The sequence below is a fragment of the Scyliorhinus torazame genome, chromosome 10, assembly GCF_047496885.1.
Source record: "Scyliorhinus torazame isolate Kashiwa2021f chromosome 10, sScyTor2.1, whole genome shotgun sequence".
NCBI lineage: Eukaryota > Metazoa > Chordata > Chondrichthyes > Carcharhiniformes > Scyliorhinidae > Scyliorhinus > Scyliorhinus torazame.
The window spans coordinates 204,186,162-204,212,190 of NC_092716.1; the positions used below are offsets into that span (position 1 = coordinate 204,186,162).

The 26,029-nt window shown below is 46.6% G+C and overlaps 1 protein-coding gene across 4 annotated transcripts in view; it reads right to left on the reverse strand.

Annotated features, from left to right (window-relative positions):
- The window catches only part of cstf3 (cleavage stimulation factor, 3' pre-RNA, subunit 3), a 253,102-nt gene extending 227,795 nt beyond the window's left edge, over positions 1-25,307 (reverse strand). For 2 of the 4 annotated variants that reach the window (XM_072466276.1, XM_072466277.1), the window contains exons 1-7: positions 25,031-25,307; positions 20,627-20,735; positions 19,950-20,092; positions 17,619-17,803; positions 15,725-15,813; positions 14,685-14,825; positions 13,653-13,964 (exon numbers count right to left, since the gene is read on the reverse strand). In XM_072466276.1, the coding sequence (XP_072322377.1) occupies positions 13,653-13,964; positions 14,685-14,825; positions 15,725-15,813; positions 17,619-17,803; positions 19,950-20,092; positions 20,627-20,735; positions 25,031-25,188 (1,137 nt within the window). In that variant the 5' untranslated portion in view covers positions 25,189-25,307. The remainder of the gene's footprint in view (positions 1-13,652; positions 13,965-14,684; positions 14,826-15,724; positions 15,814-17,618; positions 17,804-19,949; positions 20,093-20,626; positions 20,736-25,030) is intronic. The other 2 variants (XM_072466274.1, XM_072466275.1) reach the window with 2 other exon arrangements.
- Positions 25,308-26,029: the final 722 nt, after the last annotated feature.

Sequence of the window (26,029 nt, forward strand, 5' to 3'; positions counted from 1 at the left end):
GATGTTCACTGTATGTTTTAAAAAGGTTAACTTGAGTTCATAGAATAAACATTGTTTTGCTTTAAAAAATACTTTTCCATTTCTGCTGTACCACACCTGTAGAGTGGGCTGTGTGTTCCCCATACCACAATCTATTAAAAGTTGTGGGTCAGGTGAACTCCATGGTACACTTTGGGGTTCTCTAAACCTTGGCCCATAACAATGCTTAAAAAAAAAAAAAAATTATTCATTAGTGGGAGTTGCTGCTGTGAGCAACATTTATTTCCCATCACTAGTTTCCTTGAGTGGTTGATGGTGAGTGACTTCTTTATTAAAACGGAATGGCTTGTTAGGGCACTTCAGAAGGCAGTCAAGTATTTGGAATCTCACGCAGGCCAGACAGGACCATGATGGAATATTTTCTATCCCAAATGACAATAGTGAACTAGATGAGTTTTTATAATAATCTGGTAGTTTTGTGGTCATCATTAATGATGTCAGCATTTTATTTGATTAGTTGAATTAAAATTGCCCAGTTAACATGGTGGTATTTGAACTCATGACTTGTCACATGCAACGTGGACTGATGTCATCATGGGTGCCATCTGTTTCAATGGCATTTTGCTAGCTCTGACATTGGGAGATCAAAGCTCCTTCATTAATATGGATTGCCCTCCATTATGGATTGATAGCCAGCTGTCACATGGCTAGTCAAAGGTTCAAAACCCCACACATGAAAGATTAGGATTACAAACTTTAAAAAAAGTAGCAGAAAGGAACATCCATAAGAAGAATTACATTCCACAGAGATCACCTTTCTTTCCTTGCTATTTTCAAGTTTGGTGCCCTATATTTTGAAATAGATCAGAGACAGAGGATTTCAATCAAAAATAATTTCATTGTGCTATAATATCCACTTTGGAAAAACATGGATTACAGTTTAAAAGAGACAGGCTCTAGAAAAATAACTAGCATAGAAACTGGTAAAACAATTTATACTGGCTGCAACACCCAGAATTTCCATACCATCAAGGGACATCAGAATGTATAGGTTTTTTACAAATAACGTATTTTAACTCCATTAATTCTTACCTCCTCCATGCTGTAACCTGTTCTGTCTGTTAGTGCATTGCTAGGTCGTCGAGAGTCAGGATTGTTTTTACCTGTTTACAAAGTCTTATATTTTTACCAGAGCGATTTAAAAAAACAAACCCCTTATTGGTTAACTCGTGAACTGGCTAGATTACTTCTTCAAATAACTTTACATAGGACCAAGTTCATATGGAATTTATCAACTTTTAAAAAAAAATTAAAAACTCTGTGACAGCCAACCTGTGGGAAAGAAGAATTTATTCACTCCTTTAAACATGCTCGAAAATGGTTTTCAGATCTTAAGCCTCTGAATTATTATTTCAGTAATATAACCACTATCTCTATGCTATTGTACACTATAAAATATTGAAAAAGGAGAGCACACAGTAGCCGATCAGTTGGGACAATGGCACATATGGGGGTTATCGTGAAGAGACTTTTTAAAACAAATTTCCAATTAAGGAGCAATTTAACGTGGCCAACCCACCTACCCTGCACATCTTTGGGTTGTGGTGGTGAGACCCACACACACATGGGGAGAATTTGCAAACTTCACACAGACATTGACCCAGGGCCAGGATTGAATCTGGGCCCTCAGCACCATGAGGCAGAAGTGCTAACCACTGCGCCACCGTGCCGCCCTGCTATTGTGAAAAGATGGCACCCAATGATCCCTGCACATCTTTGGGTTGTGCTGGTGAGACCCACACAGACACGGGGAGAATGTGCAAACTCCACACAGACAATGACCCAGGGCCGGGATTGAACCTGAGTCCTCGGCACCATGAGGCAGAAGTGCTAACCACTGCGCCACCGTGCCGCCCTGCTGTTGTGATGAGATGGCACCCCATGATCCCAAGAGCTGTGCTGTTGGGGATATTAGTTCTACTAGGGCCACCTAAGCCATACAGATTTAAAGATGGAAACCAGACTAAGGCAGTGCACCATCTCTGATAATGGTTTGAGAGTCAGGCTAATGACCTTTCCACATAAGTGTGGCTTTGTTACAAAAAACATCCTCGAGTAGGTCAACCTGCTACAGACCGGGGAAACATCAACTGTGGAGAACTACAGTACATTGGGTGTAAGGCAGGACGATTGTAGAAGGAAATCAAATAACTTGCTCTGGAAAGACAGCAGGAGAGGAAATGGGCTTCAATGCCAAAGATACAACAGACCAATTACATAACTAACTACTGCATTTTCAGGCTTCAGCTTCAAAAAGCTTTGAACCAGAAGGAAAACAATTACAATCTTGTTTGAAGTGCTAAATGCAGATGGATTCCAAGGATTTCTTACGTACCATTGTCACAATATTGAAGGCATGGCGAGAAGGTAATATTTCTTTACATATCAAGAATTTGGCGGTGGTGCAGTGGCTGGCACTGCTGCCTCATGGAGAGGAGGATTGGATACTCTAAATTTAAGAAAAAGAATTTGGCCACAACAGGGGTATTGCATCCAGTTCTGATCACCACAATTTGTGAAGGATCCGGGTCCTGGAGATGGTGCAGGGGAGATTTACCAGAATGGATTAAGGGATGGGGGAATTTCAGCTACAAGGTTAGGTGGAGAATCTGGGGTGGTTCCCCTTGGACCAAAGGAGATGGAGGGGAGATTTGTTGCAAGGTTGTGACAGGTTTAGATAAGGTAGACAAAGAAAAGTTAATCCCATTAGTTGATCATACAAGGGCTAAGGGATACAAATATAAGGTTTTGGTTAAGAGGTGCAGGCATGATGAAGGGAGTTTAAAAGAAAAATGGTGATGATCTGGAACCTGCTGCCTACGAGGGTGGTTGTTCAATAATTTAGAGAAAATTGGATAGGCACTTAAGGGAAATAAACTTACAGGGCTACGGGGATAGAACAGGGAAATGGGACTGTTTGGATTGTTCCATAGAGAGCTAGCATGGACTCTCTGGACTGAATGCCTTAATTTTGTATCATAATGAAATGAAAATCGCTTATTGTCACAAGTAGGCTTCAAATGAAGTTACTGTGAAAAGACGCTTATCATTCAAGGAGCACAGTGTTAGCAGATGTGGTAGACGAAATCAGAGGTAAGGCATGTCACACTGGAAGGGTCTCCTATACCTCAAATTTGGGTCCACTACAATGTATGTAAAAGCCAGGAAACAAAATGATGATCCTTCCAAAGTTCTTACTTTTTTTCCAGAATCTCATGATTTTTTAATCTAAATCCTTTATTGGGAAGATTAATAGGCAGATCTTGGCCTTCTCTGTGGGCAGGCAAGGCGTATTGGATCGGGAGAGCTTTTTTGCAGAGGGACAGGTGGTCAGGCGTTGCCGAATTTGATGGAACTATTATTGGTACCAAATATAGAGAAGGTTCGGAAATGGGTTGTGGAGGGAGGGGCGGTTTTGGGATGGATGGAGGAAACTTCCTGTTTTGGGTTGAGTGTGAGGGCACTGGTGATGGCTCTGCTTGTGTTCTTACTGGCCATGTATTCCACGAGTCCGGTAGTTGTATCCTCGTTTTTGGAACCAGTTGAAGCAATAAAATGGGGTGCACAAGGCTGGACGGTGGGTCGGTTGTTTTATATGAAAATTGTACAGGACGTTGAATGAGTCTTTGTGTATTTTGGAAAATGGAAAATTTCCTAAATAAAAATATTTTTAAAAAGTGAAAAACCAAATTATTTAATCTTCAAGCAGCTTACTAAAATATTTCTGGGGAGCGATTTAACAGGAAAAAAAATCCCATTATGGGTGCGTTTATGAGTGGGGATTAATGGGTGTTTCTCTGGTTGGCAATCAGTAGCTAGTGGTGTCCCTCAGGGATCAGTGTTGGGCCCACAATTGTTCACAATTTACATAGATGATTTGGAGTTGGGGACCAAGGGCAATGTGTCCAGGTTTGCAGACGACACTAAGATGAGTGGTAAAGCAAAAAGTGCAGAGGATACTGGAAGTCTGCAGAGGGATTTGGATAGGTTAAGTGAATGGGCTAGGGTCTGGCAAATGGAATACAATGTTGACAAATGTGAGGTTATCCATTTTGGTAGGAATAACAGCAAAAGGGATTATTATTTAAATGATAAAATATTAAAACATGCTGCTGAGACCTGGGTGTGCTAGTGCATGAGTCGCAAAAAATTGGTTTACACGTGCAACAGGTGATTAAGAAGGCAAATGGAATTTTGTCCTTCATTGCTAGAGGGATGGAGTTTAAGACTAGGGAGGTTATGCTGCAATTGTATAAGGTGTTAGTGAGGCCACACCTGGAGTATTGTGTTCTGTTTTGGTCTCCTTACTTGAGAAAGGATGTAGTGGTACTGGAGGGTGTGCAGAGGAGATTCACTAGGTTAATCCCAGAGCTGAAGGGGTTGGATTACGAGGAGAGGATGAGTAGACTGGGACTGTACTCGTTGGAATTTAGAAGGATGAGGGGGGATCTTATAGAAACATATAAAATTATGAAGGGAATAGATAGGATAGATGCGGGCAGGTTGTTTCCACTGGCGGGTGAAAGCAGAACTAGGGGGCACAGCCACAAAATAAGGGGAAGTAGATTTAGGACTGAGTTTAGGAGGAACTTCTTCACCCGAAGGGTTGTGAATCTATGGAATTCCTTGCCCAGTGAAGCAGTAGAGGCTCCTTCATTAAATGTTTTTAAGATAAAGATAGATAGTTTTTTGAAGAATAAAGGGATTAAGGGTTATGGTGTTCGGGCCGGAAAGTGGAGCTGAGTCAAAAGATCAGCCATGATCTCATTGAATGGTGGAGCAGGCTCGAGGGGCCAGATGGCCTACTCCTGCTCCTAGTTCTTATGTTCAGTGGGCTGTTTCTTGGCGCCTGCAGTGCCGAGAACACCCCGCTATCAAAAGGGTCTCCAGCTGAGGCTGCACTTACCATCATTTCCTGCAGTAAAGGAAGAGATAGGGGCATCATTTTTAAATGCTGTCCCAATTTCGCAACACTCCCACTGCAGCCTCCGGACATCCGCCCCCCCCCTCCCCCTCCCAATGCCCCAGCTTACGTGTTAGGGGGTCCTGGAACCCCCCTCAAAGGGCAGGGCACACTCAAGCCTAAACCCTGGCTCAGGCGGCCCTGTTGCCCTGGCAAGGTGGCCCTGGCAAGGTGGCCCTGCCAAGGTGGCAGGAGTGCCAAATACCACCCTGCCCAGAGCTCAACTAGCCGGGGGCCTCCGATGGCCTGGGGACCACCCACAGGTGCTGTTACACCTAGTCCACATTTGTGTGGACCAGTGTTAAACGGTGCTACGGCAAGGTCTCCCAGGTGCGGGCATTCAATCTCAAGACCTTGGGAGACGGTGCAGACATATTTAAGTGAGGCTAACTGCTCACTTAAATATACAAATCTGGACTCCGCCCAGTGAGGGCGATGAGGCATGATCAATTGACAAAGACTAGAGTTGGATGCAACTGAGGCTTTATTGCTCTAAGATGTGTGGCCTCCCACAGCAGCTGGCGAAATGGCTGCTGAATGGAGGACACGCATATTTATACTCCGCCTACTGGGCGGAGTCAGCAGACAGGGACTACCGGCGAACCTGTAATACAGGTCTTACCTTACATCACCTAATACATGTGCAACAGTGGTTTACCACATTCACCCCCTGTTAAAATTGAGTCGGTGGGGGTGGTGGAGAACTATATACAGCAATGAATTAATATTTACCGTACTTGATCAGAAAAAAAATGTCTTTTGAAGTCCGCTGCCAGTTAGAGATTTAACCGGTCCGGTGTCTTGATGTTCCGCTGGGAGCGACGTAGTGGTGGCGGCGATGTCGAAGCTGGCCTGATGTTCGGTGACTCCGGGAGCATGCCGTAATCCTCTTCATCCTCGGGTGTGAGCAGGGGAAGGACGGATGGTCCTGGTGGGGTTAATGCTGGGAGCGCCGGGGGAGGGGAGGGTGGCGCCGGGTCGGAGGGGTGTGTGTGTGTGGAACCTGCTGGTGCCAGGTCCCTGAGGGAGACAGTATCCTGACGGCCATCGGGGTATTCCACGTAGGCAGACTGGGGGTTGGCATGGAGCAATTACACCCTTTCCACTAACGGGTCTGCCTTGTGGAGACGGACATGCCTACGGAGCAGGACTGGTCCTGGAGCTTCAAGCCAAGTCGGGAGCGACACCCCGGATATGGACTTCCTGGGGAAGGCAAAAAGACGTTCATGGGGTGTGTTGTTCGTAGTGGTGCACAGCAGTGACTGAATGGAGTGGAGTGCATCAGGGAGGACTACCTGCCAGCGAGAGGCTGGGAGGTTCCTGGACTGTAGGGCCAGTTGGACGGCCCTCCATACCGTCCCGTTCTCCCTCTCTACCTGCCCGTTTCCCCGGGGGTTATAGCTGGTCGTCCTGCTGGAGGCGATACCCCTGCTGAGCAGGAACTGACGCAGCTCATCGCTCATGAATGAGGATCCCCTGTCACTGTGGATATCGGCGGGGAAACCGAACAGAGTGAAGATAGTGTTTAGGGCTTTGATGACAGTGGCAGACGTCATGTCGGGGCATGGGATGGCGAAGGGGAACCTGGAGTACTCATCGACCACACTGAGAATATACGTGTTTCGGTCGGTAGAGGGGAGGGGCCCTTTGAAATCCACGCTGAGGCGCTCAAAGGGGCGGGAGGCCTTCACCAGGCGCCCACAGTCCGGCCGGTAGAAGCGCAGCTTGCACTCCGCACAGACCTGGCAGTCCCTGGCGATTGTCCGTACTTCCTCGACAGAGTAGGGCACGTTGCGGGCCTTTATGAAATGGTACAACCGTGTGACTCCCGGGTGACAAAGGCTGTCGTTCAGGGTCCGGAGTTGGTCTACTTGTGCGCTGGCACATGTACCTCGGGATAGGGCGTCTGGGGGCTCGTTGAGTTTGCCGGGGCGATACAAGATCTCGTAATTATAGTGGAGAGCTCGATCCTCCACCGCAAGATTATATCGTTTTTGATCTTGCCCCGCTGTGTGTTATTGAACATGAAGGCTACTGACCGTTGGTCAGTGAGGAGAGTGAATCTCCTGCCGGCCAGGTAATGCCTCCAATGCCGCATAGCTTCAAAGATAGCTTGGGCCTCTTTTTCGACGGATGAGTGCCGAATTTCTGAGGCATGAAGGGTGCGGGAAAAGAATGCCACGGGTCTGCCTGCCTGATTGAGGGTGGCGGCTAGGGCGACGTCCGATGCGTCGCCCTCTGCTTGAAAGGGCAGCATCTCGTCTACTGCGTGCATCCCGGCCTTGGCGATATCGGCTCTGATACGGGCGAAGGCCTGCTGTGCCTCAGCCGTCAGGGGAAAATGGTTGGACTGAATGAGTGGGCGGGCCTTGTCCGCATAGTTTGGGACCCACTAGGCGTAGTGCGAGAAGAACCCCAGGCAGCGTTTGAGGGCCTTGGGGCAGTGGGGGAGGGGAAGCTCCATGAGGGGGCGAATGCGGTCGGCATCGGGCCCCAGAACTCCGTTCTGGACCACATAGCCGAGTATGGCTAAGCGGGTCGTGCTAAATACGCACTTCTCCTTGTTGTAGGTGAGGTTGAGGAGAGTGGCGGTGTGGAGAAATTTGGCAAGGTTGGTCGTGATCCTGCTGGTCATGGCTGCAGATGGTGACGTTGTCTAGGTACGGGAAGGTGGCCCGCAGACCGTACCGATCGACCATTCGGTCCATGTATCTCCCTTTGGAAGACCGAGACCCCGTTAGTGACACCGAAGGGAACCCTGAGGAAGTGATAGAGACGACCGTCCGCCTCGAAAGCGGTGTATGATGGTCTGATTTACGAATGTGGAGCTGGTGGTAGGCGGATTTGAGGTCTACCGTTGGGAAGACCCGGTACTGTGCAATCTGATTGACCATATCAGATATGCGTGGTAGGGGGTACGCGTCGAGCTGCGTGTACCGATTGATGGTCTGGCTGTAGTCCACGACCATCATGTGTTTCTCCCCAGTTTTAACCACTACCACTTGGGCTCTCCAGGGGCTGTTGCTGGCCTCGATAATGCCCTTCCGAAGCAGCCGCTGGACATTGGACCTGATGAAGGTCCTGTTCTGGGCGCTGTACCGTCTGCTCCTGGTGGCGACGGGTTTGCAATCCGGGGTTAGATTGGCGATGAGGGAAGGCGGATCGACCTTTAGGGTCACGAGGCCGCACACAGTGAGGGGTAGTTGGGGCCCGCCGAATTTGAGGGTTCGGCTCTGGAGGTTACACTGGAAGTCTAGGCCGAGTAGTGGGGCAGTGCAGAGGTTAGGGAGGACGTAGAGGCGGAAGCCGCTGAATTCTACGCCCTGTACGTGAGCGTGACCGTGCAGAACCCCCGGACCGTGACGGAATGGGATCCAGGAGCCAGGGAAATTTCTTGGTGTACTGCGAGGGAGCAGCGCCATACCGTATCCAGGTGTATGAAGCTTTCGGTGCTCCCGGAGTCCAGCAGGCAACAGGTCACATGGCCATTGATTTTCACACTGGTCGATGCAGTGGCCAGGTTGTGCGGACGAGACTGGTCGATCGTCACTGAGGCGAGTCGTGGTCGGTCGTCGCTGATTTCGGATGATGGGGAGTCTGGGGGGCCTAGGTCCTGGAATGCTGTCGGTATCCATGTCCCATGGGGGAGACAAGATGGCGGCGCCTGAAGATCCTATGGGCGACAAAATGGCGACGACCATGGGCTGCACGTTGCGGGGGTTGGACAAGATGGCATCGCCCATGGGCCGCACGTGGACTGAGGGGGAGAAGATGGCGGCGCCCACTGGCCGCGCGTTGCCCTGGGAGGTGAAGATGGCGGCGCCCACTGGCTGCGCATGGTCCGGGGAGATGAAGATGGTGGCGCCCATTGTGTGTAGGCTAGGGGGGTGGGGGCAATAGCACCGACTGTGCGGGCCTGGCACACCATGGCGAAGTGCCCCCTTTTGCCTCAAGCCTTGCAAAGGGCAGCGTGGGCCGAGCAGCGTTGGCGAGGGTGCTTCTGCTGGCCGCAGAAGTACCATCTTTGACCCCCGGGGTGCGCGGGCTGGCGTGAGGTGCAGGCGTACTGGCTGGGTAAGGCCCCCGCTGGGGCGGCCTTCTGTGGGGTCCACGAGGGGTAGGAGGGGTGGGCCGCGCGGCTGGTAGGGTAGGCCTGAATGTTACGTGAGGCAAACATCATGGAGAGCGCTAGCTTCTTTGTTTCAGCTATGTCGAGCGTGGCCCCATCTAAAAGTCTTTGGCATATGAGGTCCGACCCAATCCCCGTTACGAACACGTATTGCATAAGAAGGTTGGAATGTCCGGTGGCCGTAACGGCCTGACAGTCACAGTCCCAGACGAGTGGGATTAGGGCCCGCCAGAAGTCTTCTATGGACTCACCAGGGAGTTGGGAGCGAGTGGCGCGTACGTGCCTGGCGAAGCGCGTGTTCGTTTTCTGTGCGTAGTTTTCTTTGAGAAGCGCCATGGCGTCCGCGTAGTTCGGGGCGTCCTGGATCAGCGGAAACACGTTGGAGCTCAACCTTGAGTACAGGATCTGTATCTTCTGAGCCTCCGGAACAGGGGTGGGAGTGTGGTCGCTGAGTTGATGTACGCCTCGAAGCAAGCTAGCCAGTGATTAAAGTCCTTTTTGGCGTCGCTAGATTGCGGATCCAGCTGCAGGCGATCTGGTTTGATTCGGAGATCCATCTTTTAGAAAATCTTAGAGCAACAAATTGAGGCACGATCAATTGAACAATGACTAGAGTTGGATACAACTGAGGCTTTATTGCTCTAAGATGTGTGGCCTCCCACAGCAGCTGGCGAAATGGCTGTTGAATGGAGGACACACATATTTATACTCCGCCTACTGGGCGGAGCCAGCAGGCAGGGACTACCGGCGAACCTGTAGTACAGGTCCTACCTTACATCACCTAATATAGGTGCAACAGTGGTTTATCACAGGCGAGTTCCAGATCACGACGTCTCGTGAGAGACCGTATGATCACATCCATGATCAGTACAATGTGCTGAGAATTTTGAAGCTGGCCATTAAATCATAGCAGCACAGAAGGAGGCCATTTGGCCCATCGAATCTGCATTGGCTCTCTACAAGATCAACTCAGGTAGTCCCACTTACCCTGCCCTTACCCCAGAGTTCTGCAAATCTCTGCTCTGTGTTTATGGAATGCCCTTCTGAATGTCCACAAGGAAGGTGGTGCCCCAATTGAGGAGGGAGAGGGGAGCAGTTTATGCGTAATTGTTGAAGGCGGGACTAATGTCAGAGTGAGCGGCGGCGAGGGAAATTGTGTAGATGCAGGATAGGATGAGGAAATTGGTGGTGGCCCAGATCAATAGGGTGTTCGAGGAGTTTTACGAGAAGTTGTATAGGCCGGAGCCACCTGTTGTGGGGATCAGGAGATGCAGGAATTCCTGGACGGTTTGGAATACCCAAGGTTGGGGGAGGAGGATAGGGCTACATTGGAGGGGGCGATAGGGGAACAGGAGATAAAGGAGGCAATTAGGAGGATGCAGTCGGGGAAGATAGCAGGGCCGGATGGATGCCCGGTGGAGTATTCCAATACATTTAGAGATAAGGTGGCGCCGCTGATGGTGGGGATGTCCGAGGAGGTGGTGAGGAAGGGGGTACTTCCACAGACTTTGGGGCAGGCCTCGATCTCCTTGTCGCTAAAGAAGGATAAGGATCCGACAGAGTATGTGTCGTGCAGGCCTATAACACTATTAAATGTGCAATGTCCTCTGTATGCACGGATGGCAATGCGAACATATTGGCGAAGGCCTTAGCGGTTAGGTTGGAGTAGTGCCTCCCGATGGTGATAGGGCAGGATCAGACGGGGTTCGTGAAAGGGAGGCAGCTATTTTTCAATATTTGGAGGGTGTTGAATGTGGTTATGGCACCGGCTGAGTGGGGGGGTGGGTGGGGAGACAGAGGTGGTGGTTGCACTGGACGCACAAAAGGCATTTGGTCGGGTAGAGTGGGAGTCATAGATTATCATAGAATCTACAGTGCAGAAGGAGGCCATTCGGCCCATCGAGTCTGCACCGGCTCTTGGAAAGAGCACCCTACCCAAGGTGAGCACCTCCACCCTATCCCCAATACCCAGTAACCCCACCCAACACTAAGGGAAATTTTGGACACTAAGGGCAATTTATCATGGCCAATCCACCTAACCTGCACATCTTTGGACTGTGGGAGGAAACCGGAGCACCCGGAGGAAACCCACGCACACACGGGGAGGATGTGCAGACTCTGCACAGACAGTGACCCAAGCCGGAATCGAACCTGGGACCCTGGAGCTGTGAAGCAATTGTGCTATCCACAATGCTACCGTGCTGCCCACGGTATTTGATGGTGTTAGAGCGGTTTGGGATTAGGCCGCGATTTGTGGAGTGGGTACAGTTATTGAATAGAGGGCCGAGGGAGAGTGTCCGCACAAACAACATGAGTTTGGGGTATTTTGTTCTGCACCGGGGGACCAGGCAGCTGTGTCCTATGTCCCCTCGGTTGATTGAGTCTTTGGCTATCGGGTTCAAGGAGTTAGGGGATGTGGAAGGGAATAGTGCAGGGGTGAGGGAGGGATGGTGGAAAATAGGGTGTCTTTATACGCGGATGATATATTATTGTATGTGTCAGAGCCGAATGCGCTGATGGGGGTATACTGGAAATGCTCCGAGTGTTTGGGTCCTTTTCGGGGTATAAGTTAAATTTGGACAAAAGTGGATACTTTGTGGTATCATTGCTGGGGTGGGGGGGGGGGGGGGGGGGGTTTGCCATTCCGTAGGGCGGCTGGGGATGGGACTAGGGTAGCTCCGTAGGTATAATCTTACTAGTTTGGTGTGGATGGTGAAGGCGGACTTGGCAAGGTGGATGCAGGACTAGCAGGCCGATTAGAGTGAATTGTTGCCTTGGCTTCAGCTGGGGGCGGATGTCTTAGCCTTCACCTCGATGATTGCCCAAAGGCGGGTCCTGTTGGTGGACATCAGCTTCTCCGCCCTGTGCCTCTGTGTGGTGGGGGGGGACCTGCTGGAATTTTTGGCGCTCGAGAAGGTGACGTTTGAGTTGAGGGGAAGGATGTAAGGGTTGTACAATTCATGGGCAATGTTTATCCTGCACTTTCAAGAATTGGATGCCATCAAACATTGACGGATGGGGGTGGGGTTTCCTGGGGTTGATTGTATTGTTTATTGTTTACTATGCTTGGAATGACGGTGGATTCTCTGTCGGTCTTTCTTGTTTTGTATTTGGGATGTAGGGGGGAGGTTTGGGCTTGTATGTTGAAGGAGATGCTGGTTGGGGGATTGCTATTGTATTTGTTATTGTTGGCTATCTTTTGTTGAGTGTATATCTCATGAAAAAGTGGAAAATTAGGAAAATAAAAACATTTACTTTTTAAAATCTTCCTTTTCAACAATAGAAACTGCTTCCACCACACTATAAAAGTAGTTGAATTCCGGATCCAAACACTTGCTGTGTAAATATTTCCTTCATGCCATATTTGCTTCATTTTACTATCAATTTAAATTGGTATCCTTTGGTTTTCAGCCCCCCACCCCCTCCCCCACCCCCAACATATACTCTGTCTCAACCCCTCATCATTTTGAACATCTATATCAAATCTCCTCTCAACCTTCTCATCTCTTAAGGAAAGCAGCTGAAGCTTCTTCCATCTACTCTGTGACTGAAGTCCTTCATTCATGGAATCAGTCTCAAATCTTTTCTGCACTCTCTCCACAAACTTCACACCCTCCAAGAGTGCAGCAAATTTGAGGAACTAAAAAGACTGGTAAATGACTTGGGCCGGGTGATCAAAGAGGAAATTTATGATGCACCGTTCATTGTCATGACTTTGACTCAGAGGCCAGATTGTTGCCACAGAGCCAAAGATTCAAAGGCTACTAAAGATGTGCAGGTCTTCCAGCCAAGGCAGCAGCGTTCACCTTTTGGGGCCGTTCAAAATAGAGTTGGAAACAATGGGTCAGTTAAAGGTATGAGAGGGACATCCCAAATAGTCTTTCCTCATTTGTTCTAAAGTTCCCGTTCATTTTTCAGGAGGTGGGGGGTTGGAAAAGAGAAAAACAGGAAGCTAGGCAAAACAAAGGCAACACCAGCAACTTGCGTTACATGGCATCATTAGCACAGTAAAAAAATCTCAAGGCGCAGATGTTATGGCAGGCAGAATTGGACAAGGAGCCACACAAGGAGAGGGCAGTTACTGAAAGCTTAGTCAAAGAGAAGTATATATTTTTTGGATAAATTTAGGTACCTAATTATTTTTTTTCTCCAATTAAGGGGCAATTTAGTGTGGTCAATCCACTTAACCTGCACATCTTTGGGTTGTGGGGGTCAAACCCATGCAGACATGAGGAGAATGTGCAAACTCCACACGAACAGTGACCCAGGGCCAGGATTCAAACCCGGGTCCTCAGCGCCGCATCCCAGTGCTAGCCACTGCGCCACCTATTGCCCTTAAAGAGAAATATCTTAAGGGAGAAGAGATTGGTTTAGGAAGTTGAATTCTGGCACTCATGGCCAAGACAGCCAAGGGTACAGCTGCCAGTGGTGATGCAAATAAAACCAGGGACCTGTAAAAGGCAAGAACTTAAATTATGATGCAAGCATTCCTTTATCGTCAATTCTTGCGAGATCCCTCACCTTCATGCCTTCCTCCCAGCTAATCCAGAGGTCGCCCCTGGTAAGGAAGCAAGCCACAGCTCCCCTGGCTAGTTGGTGAATCCAACCCTCTTGCCGGAGCTGTTTCATAATTGCATCAATCCAAGGGAATCCTGTTTGTCCATGTGCCCACTTTGTGAGGGCTTGTTGGTTCTTGTCCCAAGGTATCTGCATGCAAATAGGATTCCCTTCCAGTTTGTCAAAATTAGGGTTATTTGTTGCTGCAGTGTAGAAGAATTCCCGCCACAGCAGCTTCCTATACAGGGAAAGAGGTGGATTGTCTTGCTTTTTGACCTTAAAAAAAAATTAAAAAGTTATATTCTGTGAGATGACCAGTAATACAGATCTTAAACAGAATGCTACTTCCTCTTGTGAGCTTTCAGTGGTGACATTAGCAACAAGTCAACGTAAATTAAAAGTAATATTTATTTTGCAAATTATAGCTGTTCTCAAATATTAAGTTCCTGATGCCCAAATTTCTATCTGTACGAAGTCCCGTCATCACATTGAGGATACCCTTAATCATGTTGTGTGAAGCTACCGCAGTGCTAAATAGCAGCTTCAAATTGGGCATCCATGAGATGTTGTGGACCATCAGCAGAATTGTACTCAACCACAATTTGTAAACTCTTGGGCCCAGCATATCCACAACTCTACCATTACCACCAAGCCAGGGATCAAGAGGTGTGGGCTTAAATGGGGTACGCTTTCCAAGGGTTGATGCAGACTCGATGGGCCGAATGGCCTCCTTCTGCACTGTAAATTCTATGTTTAAGCCTCACTCCAGATGGTCCTAGTGAACAGAAGAATTGATTATTGGCTTGGAATACTGGACCATTGCCCAATGGGGAATCTCTCTCTTAGTATGATTTTTTAGTGTATCTTCACACCCATACACTATTGAACCTTTTGGGGAATAGTGGACGGTCATAGGAATGCACAACATAATAGATCAATTCATAGACAGTCCAAAATATACATATGAAACAGGAGCAGCATCTCACTCATCCTTACCATTCTATAAAACCGAAGTAACGTGTAATAAAACGTTCGACATGATAAGCACCCGAACCGTAGGTACGGACTCAATCCCGTTGGACTTGACAACAAGTAATCTGCATTTAATTTAGGCTTTTCACAGTTAGCAATCGAAGTCTATAAGCACAAAGAAAACATTGTTCAGTTGTCACATTTAACAAACTCACAAATTAAAACAAATGGTTAACAATTCCAAATGGCTTCCATTAGACAAAACCTGAAATTAGGACGTGTATCATGAGGAATGGGAACTGTACCAATATTTAAAAAGCGCAAATCAGTGTGAGACACTTGTCATCGCACAGATATATTAAAGCAGCCTTTTGAAAAACATAACTTTTTTTTTAATTGAAAGTTACATTACAACCAGGACCCTATTTTAGTAATTCAGGGGCCCAGCATGTCTGGGGAATTGGGTTCACCACAGCAGCTGGTGGTGGAATTTAAATTCAATTAATTAATATGGAACAGAAAGCTAATTGCTATGATAGTAACCATGAAACCATCATGGATTGTTAAAATCCTATCTGGTTCACAAATGTCCTTCAGGGGGAAAAAGCTGCCTTCCTTATGCAGCGTGGCTTTCATGCAATTCCAGAAACTCAGAAATTAATTCTCAACTGTCCTCTGAAATAGGACAACAATTCAAGGGCAATTAGGGATGGGCAACAAATGCTGGCCAGCAATGTCCACACCCCATGAAAGAATATATATATATTTTAAATTCCCTGGCTATTGACTTTGCTGAGGAAAATAGAGTTAACAGGTAGGACCCATTTAGGCCTCTCAGATTGGATAAAATTTAACATTGTAAAACAAATATAGCCGGGTTCACAGAAGGTGAATTTGGTGGTGGTGGTGGTGGGGGGGGGGGGGGGGGAGATGCAGGAGAATTGGAAAGAGACCCAGATGCTTGACAGTGAAAGGAAACAGGAATTATTTCAAGGTGTTTTACTGTACTCATAACCCTGTTCTTATTATAATACACACACAGATTAGGACCAGTATTTAAATACCTGTTGTTCCAAGTGTTTGGATAATCGTGCCAGGGCTTCTGTCTCCCCTCCTTGCCATATAGCAGGACCAAGTTCACTTGTGTCAAATCCTGGAAAAAAAAACCAGTACAAGTAATCATGAAACCCATGCAAGACGATTGTGCCATGCCTCAGTGGAGTTTAAACACACGTCCACCATCTTGCTGATCCATAATACTGAAAGTTAGGTGGAGGTTCCTGATTTGGTTCTCTTCTCTGCTACGTGAACAAGTTCATAGATGATGCAACACAGGAGACCATTCTGCCCATCACGCCTGTGCTGGTTTTTGGCAGGGCTATCGAATTAATCCCATCTCATCCCCTGGAACTATGTTTTTCCTTGAAGTATTTCATTCCCAATATTAACATTAAAATGAATCTGTTTCTGGGATAGCAGGGGACTCCCCACCTTCTCCCAATAGCAGCTTGGGACTTTTAACATCGACCCTGACCAAACAGACAGGACACTGGTTTAATGGTTCATAGGCCCTATTGGTATAGGCAAAAAAAGCATCCATGGCCCATGCCTGAAACATACATTAGGTCCTTTGCTTATGCAAACCACAGTTTGGTGGTCCCTATGCAAAACCGGGTTAGCTGTGTCCTGGAAAGACAGTTCTACATACTCCCTGAACAACTTGGGGATCACTGCACAGCAACCAGAAAGGGAACATTAACTCTTGTTTCTCTTTCCATAGATGCTGACTGACCAGAGTATTGTCTGCACTTTCTGTTTCTACAGCAGAAAGGAAAGTTTGTTTCCTACATTACAACAGTGACCACATTGCAAAGCAACTCAATTGGCTGTGAAGCACTTTGGGACGCCCTATGATGGTGAAAAGGTGCTATACAAATTGAAGTACTTTCCGTGTTAAAATATGCTTACCCGAATGTGGAGCCGGGTAGCTCAATACTGCTCCTCTTGGTTTAATATTAAAACCAAGGGCTGCTGTGGCCAGCGAACCACCACCCTACTGCCCCCACAAAACCCTCCTGGATCACTGCTTCAATGTTCAGCACAAATGGAGACCATGGTTTCCAATTAAACAAAACTTGACAGGACAGGATTCAAAAGACAAGCTTACCAGCTGATTAAAAACAATGACATACATTTAGATCACATAACCTCCGACATTTACAGTCAATGAAGTACTTTAGAGGTGTAATGTGGGTGAACAATTTGTGCTCTCACAAACATTGATTTGATAATGGTCAAACAATCTGTTTATCATGTTGATTAAGAGATAAATTTCAGCTATGATACCAGCGTTAACCCTCTTGATCTTTTCGAGTGTCAAGGGATTTTTCTTTACATCCATTTGACAAGAATAGACAGGACCTGAACTAAGATTGCACATCCAACAGTTCAACGCTCACATGCACTAGAGGTATCAGCCTAGATTTGTATGCTCAGATCGCTGCATGAGAACTTGAATCCAACCTTTTGACTGAAGGAACTTTAAAAAAAATTATTTCATGGCATGTGTAAGTGTCCCTGACAAGGTTAGCATATGTTAATTTTCTTTATTGTCAGTGAGTCGCCTTGTTGAACCGCTGCAGTCCATCTGTTATAGTTATATCAGCAGTGCTGTTCAGAAGGATTTGTGATCCAGTGCCAATGAGGAATGGCTACATAGCACCAAGTCAGGATAACATGTTACTTGGAGGAGATCTTGCAGGCGGTGGTTTTCGTATGCGCCTGCTGATCCTGTCTTTCTAGGTGGTAGAGGTCACAGGTTTGGAAGTTGCTGTTGAAGGAGGCTTAGGGAGTTTCTGCAGCACACTGTGTATATGCTGCACGCTACTCCCAAATGACATCTGAATAGATCAGGAAAAAAAAGGAGCGAATTGCATTACAAATGCCATTATTATTTACCAAGCTCTTCCAGCGATGGTATCCCATACATCTGATCATGGTTCTCTTGGATTGTTCGGGTGCACTTTTCCATCTGGTCCAGTGTTACCGGGTTGACTGGAGCTTTGGGTAACTCCAGTTGCTTGATGATTGTTTGAAAACGTTTGAAAGTCAGTGGGGGTTTATTATCATTTGCCTCGATTATTCTGGAAATACATTACAGATGAACTTTTATCATTCATAGCAAGTGTTAAAAAAAAGAGGCGAGACTTTTGTTTTAATAACAGCCCACACTAATTTCATAATTCTGTTATGAAAATATTTAATTTTAAAAAGCACAAAAATATCAAAATAACCAAAGGTTAATGGGGAGAAAAAATTCCATCAACACATTTACACTTTAAGCGGAAGTGGGAGGCGGAGCTAAGCAGGGGGGGATGGAGGCTGGGATGTGAGAAGAAGCCCTGTGGAGGGTGAATGCATCCTCATCGTGTGCAAGGCACGGTCTTCTACAGTTTAAAGAAGTTCCCAGGAAGCATACGACCTGTGGCGAGGATAAGTAGGTTCTTTGAGGGAGTAGAGGACAGGTGTGGGCGGTGCGTGAGGTGGCCCGCGAATCATGTCCACATATTTTGGGCATGTCCGAAGCTGAAGGCGCTCTGGCAGGGGTTTGCGGACGTAATGTCCGAGGTGTTGGGTGCAAAGGTGGCCCCGAGTCCAGATGTAGCAATAGTTGGGGTGTCGGACCACCCGGGAGTCCAGGGGACGAGAGGCCGATGTTTTGGCCTTTGTCTCCCTGATAGCCCGGAGACGGATTTTGCTTGGGTGGAGGAACTCGGAGCCATCGAAAGCAGGTGTGTGGGTGAGTGACCTGGCGGAATTCCTGAGGCTGGAAAAGGTCAAGTTCATCCTGAGGGGGTCAGTTGATGGGTTCGCTCATCGGAAGCCGTTCATGGACTTCTTTAAGGAGGATTGAGGTATCAGCAGGGGGGGGGGGGGGGGGGGGGGTGGAGGAGGAGGTAAAGCGGCGGAGGGGGGGTTGGTTATTTATTACGTTGGATAATTTTACTTCTGCTTTCATTTTGTTTCGTTTGTTATTTGTTTATGCAAATGTCCGAATAAAATATTTTTTTTAAATCACTTTTACACCGGGGAGCAATAAATACATGGCTTTAAAAGAAAATGCACAAACATTTAAATTTGCTAACAGCAATAAAAAGAATCTAATGCTAGAGTTGTATAACTGTTCCGTCCCTTTGTGCATTACCAGCCTAATTGTACTGTTATCAGATGGATGCCACGTGTTTATTTGACTCAGTTCAGCCGGCACATGTTTAGTTTGGTGACTGGGCGGCTTTCCTGTGACTGATTTGTTACATCACATGTAATGCAGTGTGACCTTCCTCCCGATAATCTGAACACTAGGTGGCAAAATACAATAACTCAGCTCTGCAACACACACACACACACACACAAACACGCTTCTCACAACATGAGGATTTGAGTTCAAATCTCCGCATGGCAGTTGCAGTTACATTCTTAAAAGTCTGGAAATCAAAAGCTGCTTTTCAGTAAAAGTGACAGTGATGTAAAATATACTCCCAATTACAGCACAATATCTTTATTTTACAATTGTATTCTTTGAAATATTTGAACTACATTCAGAGGCACTGGCTGGGGAGTCGAGCTCAGGGCAAAAGTCTCAGGATAAAAGGGGTTGGATTTTAGGACCGAGATGAGGAGAAATTTCTTCGTTCAGAGGGTTGTGGTGATTGATTATGTTCAGGACTGAAATTCTATGGCACGAAGAGAATCAAGGGATATAGAAATTGATCGGTAAAGTGAAGTTTAAGTTAAAGATCAGTGTGATCTGACAATGGCAGGCCAGGTTTGATGGCTAAGTGAACTTCTCCCATCCCCATCTCTTATTTCATGATCGGTTATCCGAAACAGGGCAACACGGTAGCACAGTAGGCAGCACTGTTGCTTCACAGCGCTAGGGTCCCAGGTTCGATTCCCAGCTGGGTCACTGTCTGTGCAGAGTCTGCACGTTCTCTCCGTGTCTGTGTGGGTTTCCTCCGGGTGCTCCAGTTTCCTCCCACAAGTCCTGAAGGACGTGCTTGTTAGGTGAATTGGACATTCTGAATTCTCCCTCTGTGTACCCGAACAGGCGCTGGAGTGTGGCGACTAGGGGATTTCTACAGTAACTTCATTGCAGTGTTAATGTAAGCCTACTTGTGACAATAAAGATTATAGATAGAACTAACTTCCTTTATATGGCGTACTTCACGCTTAAAAAGGGCCACTAAATAAAAAGTGTCTATTTGATTTAAATATACATAAGTAATTTACCGGTCAACTTCATATAACGTATGCGAGTTCCGGACAATAACTTCTATCCCAGCATTCTCTGCCAGTTTCATTACAGTAGCATCCCTTGCCTTTCCGAAAGGTTCAGAGTCATATTCAAAAGTCAGTTGTGTCATGTTCCATTCCTGGCACAGAAAAATAAAACATGCCATGTCACCATAGAGTGTTAGGGTTACAGGAGATGGCGATGCCATTTTAAAGAACAAACTCAGCAAAATGGATGAGTACACAACACGCTAATAGCTCAAACATGCAGAAGCACAAAGATGCCTGTTTACACTCACATTGCCCCACATGTGAACCAGAGGGTGGGTCAATAAGAGACTCTCCAGCACAAGCAAGAGCTGCAGACTCCCATTCCAGGTAAGGGTGAGAGAGGACACCTCCTTCACAAGATTCCCACTCAGCAAACATTAAAACCATTAAATCTAAATAATGGCTTGTGCAGCAGGGCCACTGGAGTGGGTGGGGGAGCCCCTCCACAGGGTGGCCTGTAAATAGGTAGGAACGCAAAGCCTTCTTGGAGCACTGGCCATGTGGTCCACCACCAAGGGACTGCCCCCAGGTCCTGAAAAATTAGAGTGGGCCGGCAGGCCAATTAACTCCCTGCTGTCAAAGGGGTGAAAATTAAGTTATAGATGATAAATATCTGAATTTACCTTAAATAATCTTGGAAACACATCAGCTGGTTGCCCACGAACAACAAAAAGCCTGGATTTTAGTTTCCTTAGACTGCTGTCCAGGTCTTCCAAGCATTGGAGAAGAAACCTAGAGACAAGAGAAAAGGAACGAAAAAGCATGAAATGATAATCAAGGACATGAGAGAGGAGCGAGAGGAGGCCGTACCATCCTTCAAATGTACTCTGCCATTTCAAGGTCATGGTTGAATACATACATATTCCCCTCTTTCCTGCTCCCCCTCTATAACCCTTGTTACACACAATGTCAAAAATCTACCGATCTCAGTCTTGAATGTATTCATCAGCTGAGCAAACACACGTCTCTGGGGTGAAGAATGCCAAAGATGCAGAACTGAGTGAAGAAAGTCCTCATCTCACTCCTAAATGGCCAACTGCTTTTATGCAAATTACCATCTCTTTTGATGATTAAAACTAATTTGGTACAATATCTCATAGTCTCTCATGAAAATCCTAAAACTGTTGAGCAGTCACAACAATTACAAAATATTTAACAAGTTTTGAGGTAAAGGAATCTGTTGATTAAGGTGAAATGCGATTTCCCCCCTGACCCACCCATCACCTCCGACATCCAGAAGGACAAGGGAAGCAGACAGAGGAGAACACCACCACCTGGCAGTTCTCCTCCAAGCCACCCACCATCCTGGCTTGGAAATATATCGCTGTTCCTTCACTGCCGCTGGGTCAAAATACTGGAAATCCCTCGCTAACGGCACTGTGGGTGTACCTATACCACATGGACTGCAGCGGTTCAAGAAAGCAGCTCAACACCCATCTTCCCAAGGGCAATTAGGGATGTGCAGTAAATGCTGGTCAAGCCAGCGACGCCGACGTCCCACGAATGAGTAAAAAAATTGTCCAAAAGGTGGTCCCTACAATAAAGTCCGTTACCTTGGTGAACTGTGTATTGTAACAAAACAATAACTAAAGTCCCACCTTCTAGCTCCCATTGTGCCTTAAGAGAATTAGAAGAGATTTGAGTTTATTCATAGAATCATAGAATTTACAGTGCAGAAGGATGTCTTTTGGCCCATCGGGTCTGCACCGGCTCTTGGAAAAAGCACCCTACTTAAGCCCACGCCTCCACCCGATACCCATAACCCAGTAATCCCACCTAACCTTTTGGACACTAAGGGGCAATTTAGCCCAACCTGCACATCTTTGGACTTGTGGGGGGAAACTGGAGCACCCGGAGGAAACCCACCCAGACATGGGGTTAAAGTGCAAACTCCACACAGATAGCGACCCGGGGCTGGGGTCAAACCCGGGTCCTCAGCGTCACAGCCGGCAATGCTAACTGTGCCACCGAGCGGCCCCCATTGCTATAGATTTTAATTATTGATGGAGCCTAGTCAACTGTTAAAAATAGAACTGATAAATAGAGAAGTTACAGGGAGCACAGTGGTTAGCACTTCTGCCTCACAGCACCAGGGATCTGGGTGACTGCATGGAGTTTGTACCTTCTCACCGTGTCTGTATGGGTTTCCTCTCACAGTCCAAAAAGATGAGCGTGTTATATGCGTGAATTGGCCATGGTAAATTGCCCTTGTATCCAGGGATGTGCACATGAGGTTAGTTTGGGGGGTGGAGTGTGTGTGTGTAGAGTTTTCATTCAAAGTGTTGGTGGAGACTCAATGGGCGGAATGGCCTCCATCTGCACAATAGGGATTCTATGCTAAACTTGTATCAAATTTGATAAAAATACATGATCAGCTTTTGGTGACGAGATTTGGGGTTTCAGAGAAGCCGGAGCTCACGGAGAGGAGAAAGGCCGATGTCATGGCCTTCGCCTCTCTGATTGCACGCCGATGAATTTTGCTGGAGTGGAGGTCGGCATCGCCACTGGGGGTAGCAGCATGGTTGGGTGACCTGTACGACTTCCTCCGGTTAGAGAAGATAAAGTATGAGTTAAGGGGCTCAGCAGGGGAGTTTGAGAAAAGGTGGGGGATGTTTGTGACCGTGTTTGAGGAGCTGTTCGTCGTGGGGGGAGGGGTGATAAGGAGGAAAATCTGTACAAACTGTATAGTTGATTGTTGGGAAGAATGTTTCCCGGGGTGTTTATTTGCTGTAACCTACTTTGATACAAGTTTGAATAAAATGCGTTAAAAACAAATACATGATCAGTTCCCATGCCTGCTCCGCCATTGAATACAATCGTGACAGATCACATCGCAGCCTCATCTCCACCTTCCTGCCCACTCCCCATAACCCTTCATCGCTAATTAAAAACATAGCCATCTCCTTAAATTTGTCTCGGGTTCTGGTGTTCACTGCATCCTGGGGCAGAGAATTCCACAGATTCATGACCGAATGAAGTAATTCCTCCTCACTGGTTTTAAATCTGCCATGGCTTAGCCTTAAACTATGGCCTCTCCTCCTAGAATGTCCAACAAGAGGAAACATCTGCTCTACATTTACATTTATCAATCCCCTATAGCATCTTATACACCGCAGTCGCATCTCATTCTCCTAAGCTCCAGCAAGTACAGGCCTAAACTGCTCAAATCGCTCTTCAAAAGACAAGCCTTTCGTCCCTGGAATCAATGTAGCAAACCTTCTCTGAACCACCTCTAATGTATTTACATCCTTTCTCTAATAAGGAGACAAAGAAAATGTGCACTGTGCTCCATATGCAGTCTCAACAATGCCCTATACCATTGCAACAGCGCCTCCCTACTTTAATACTCTATTCCATTAGCAATGAATGCCAAAATTCCATTTGCTATTGATTTGGATTGCGTTACAAAAAGGGTATAGAGGCAGTTCTACATTCATATGGGCACACACACAAGAGATTGTTTTACAAACCTATAAAAAGTTACCATCTGCCAACTAGGAGAAAATTCTGGGATGTTGATTGATTTGTGGTTGGCAGTCATTTCACTTCTGAAACCTGGGTCACATACAGTTTATCGTGATAGATTTGGATGTTTTTCCCCAAGCTACATGGGAGGATGCAATGAAAATTAGTTCTGGACAATGTCGACGCAGTTCACTGTGGGTGCAGACTCCTGTACAAAACTGCACCATCATGGTATTAAGGACACAGAGTTCAGCCTTTGAGTATCGTGGCTTGATGTGGCAGTAGTCGCTGCAAAGTGGGGTCAGTAGTCTTAAATGCCTGGGCCTTGTTTGTCCCTAATTATGGAGCTTACCTGATCTAGTCAGTTTTGCAGTCACAGGAACATGAGTTGGCTGTGAATACTCAGGTTGGGGTGTTGCTGAGTGGGAGAGAGGCAAGGCCAACAACAGCCCACAATACTTTTGTGCAGCCAGGATCCACAAATCCAGTTCCACAAACTACAAAGTGGTACAAATGTATACAGCTGTTACCTGAGCAACCAGCATTGGTCCCAGTAGCCTTGGGTCACTATACCCTAGTACCAAGCAGAGTGTGCTACAGATTAGAAAGGAGCATTGCAACTGCAGCTCTACCTCTACCTTGTTCAATTAGGGAACATTATAAAAGTTCTCAACAAACAAACTGACCACCTAACCTTTTGGACACTAAGGGGTAATTTAGCATGGCCAATCCACATAACCTACACATCTTTGGACTGTGGGGGGAAACCGGAGCACCCAGAAGAAACCCAAACAGACACGATGGGAAAGTCCAAACTCCACAGACAGTCATCCGAGACCAGAATTGAACCCAGGTCCATGGCAGCAGTGAGTGCTAACCACTGTGCCACCGTGCCACCCCACTGGCTTGTAAACTGTTATTAACATTGTACTTGTCCGAAAGATTCACCTGAGGAAGGAACAGTGCTCCAAAAGCTAGTGATTCGAAACAAACCTGTTGGGCTTTAACCTGGTGTTGTAAGACTTCTTACTTGTCCGAAAAGTTCATTAACAACTTTTTATTTTTAAAAAGCCTTTGAAAATGTTGTTGTTTGTGCCTCGCTTTTCGTTATTATTGGCATCTGGAGTAACAATGGAGCAGCTCTTGTCTAGAAGGTTTTTGTTATTAGGGATGCTGGTTCAGTGCTAACTAGCAGAAGAGGGATTGAGAGGAACCAGATACTCCATTCAGAGACACACAGTCAAATATAATTCAGAGCTAAATTGTTACTTGCTGCAGGAGTGCTTTGCTCTAAATCTCTCACTGGGCACCTCATCCAAACCTACCCAAAACGATGCACATGGAATCATAAAGAAGAATTTAAGCACCTCACCTCGCATTTTATCAACACGAAAAGGCAACATTTAATCTACAGTTTCTGATTCTTACTTCAACACGTATTGCTGGTAGCGGCCTCATTCGAGAGCCCTCAAATCATTGACTCTCTCTCTCACTCCCAGAAATTGGATCATTTGTCTTGGTGGGCAACAGCAATAAATAAATATTAAATACAAACGACAGACCTCCATCTATTGATCCGGATGTTTGAAGATGCTACAAGCCATGGGTCCAAAATGTAAATACATCTGACGGTGTCAGCCCCCGACAGGGATCGCTGCAAGGCTGGGTTGTCATGGAGTCGAAGGCCCTTGCGAAACCAGTGCACGGAGTTCAGCATCATCCTGACTCGAGCTAACAATAACCAAGGAAATTAAACCCACCGACTCTCTTTGCAACCTCACTCACCCTCTGCAACTCACAAACTGCACCACTCGCGGTGCCCGAGAAGCTTAAGCTGATGTAACTGGATTATTCCAATGATCCCTTTATAACCACTCACTCTCCTCCCAGGAGCTTAAAGCAGCTCACGTCATTGAGAATAGGATCCACTCGTTGTTGGACAGAAACAGAAGCAATAAAGAGAGTGGTTGGGTTAACGTTTCAAGTTTCATTTGTGATTTGCTTCCTGTTCTCGACAGCATCCCTTTAAGGCGCTGCCCCTTTAATTTTTATCCCTTTAATATGTTCCTGATTTTTTTTTTTGTAATTCTGTTGTGTTCATTGAACCCTAAAATATAAAAGAGAACTGATGAACAACATAAGCCAATTTCTCTGCAAACTGAAAAGAAAATTCTTGCATGGGATGTGGGTTTCACTGGCAAGGTCAGGGTTTGTCGCTGCCCATTCCGAATTGCCCCTGAACTGAGTGACCTGTGAGGGAGGCAGTTTAAAAAATAATGATTTTTATTGAGGTTTTCACAAAATATCCACAACAAAATGAAAAAGGAACCCAATAGAATTAAATACAGAACAAAATAAAACAACCCCATGCCCCCCTCCCCCCTATAAATAAATAATAAATTAACACCCCAAATTAACACATAGCAAATATATACACGCCCTCAGATCCCCCAGTATAATCAAACAACAATAAAATAGAACCCCACCCCCCGGGTTGCTGCTGCTGCTGACCATTGTCTACCATTCTGCCAGGAAGTCCAAGAATGGTTGCCACCGCCTGA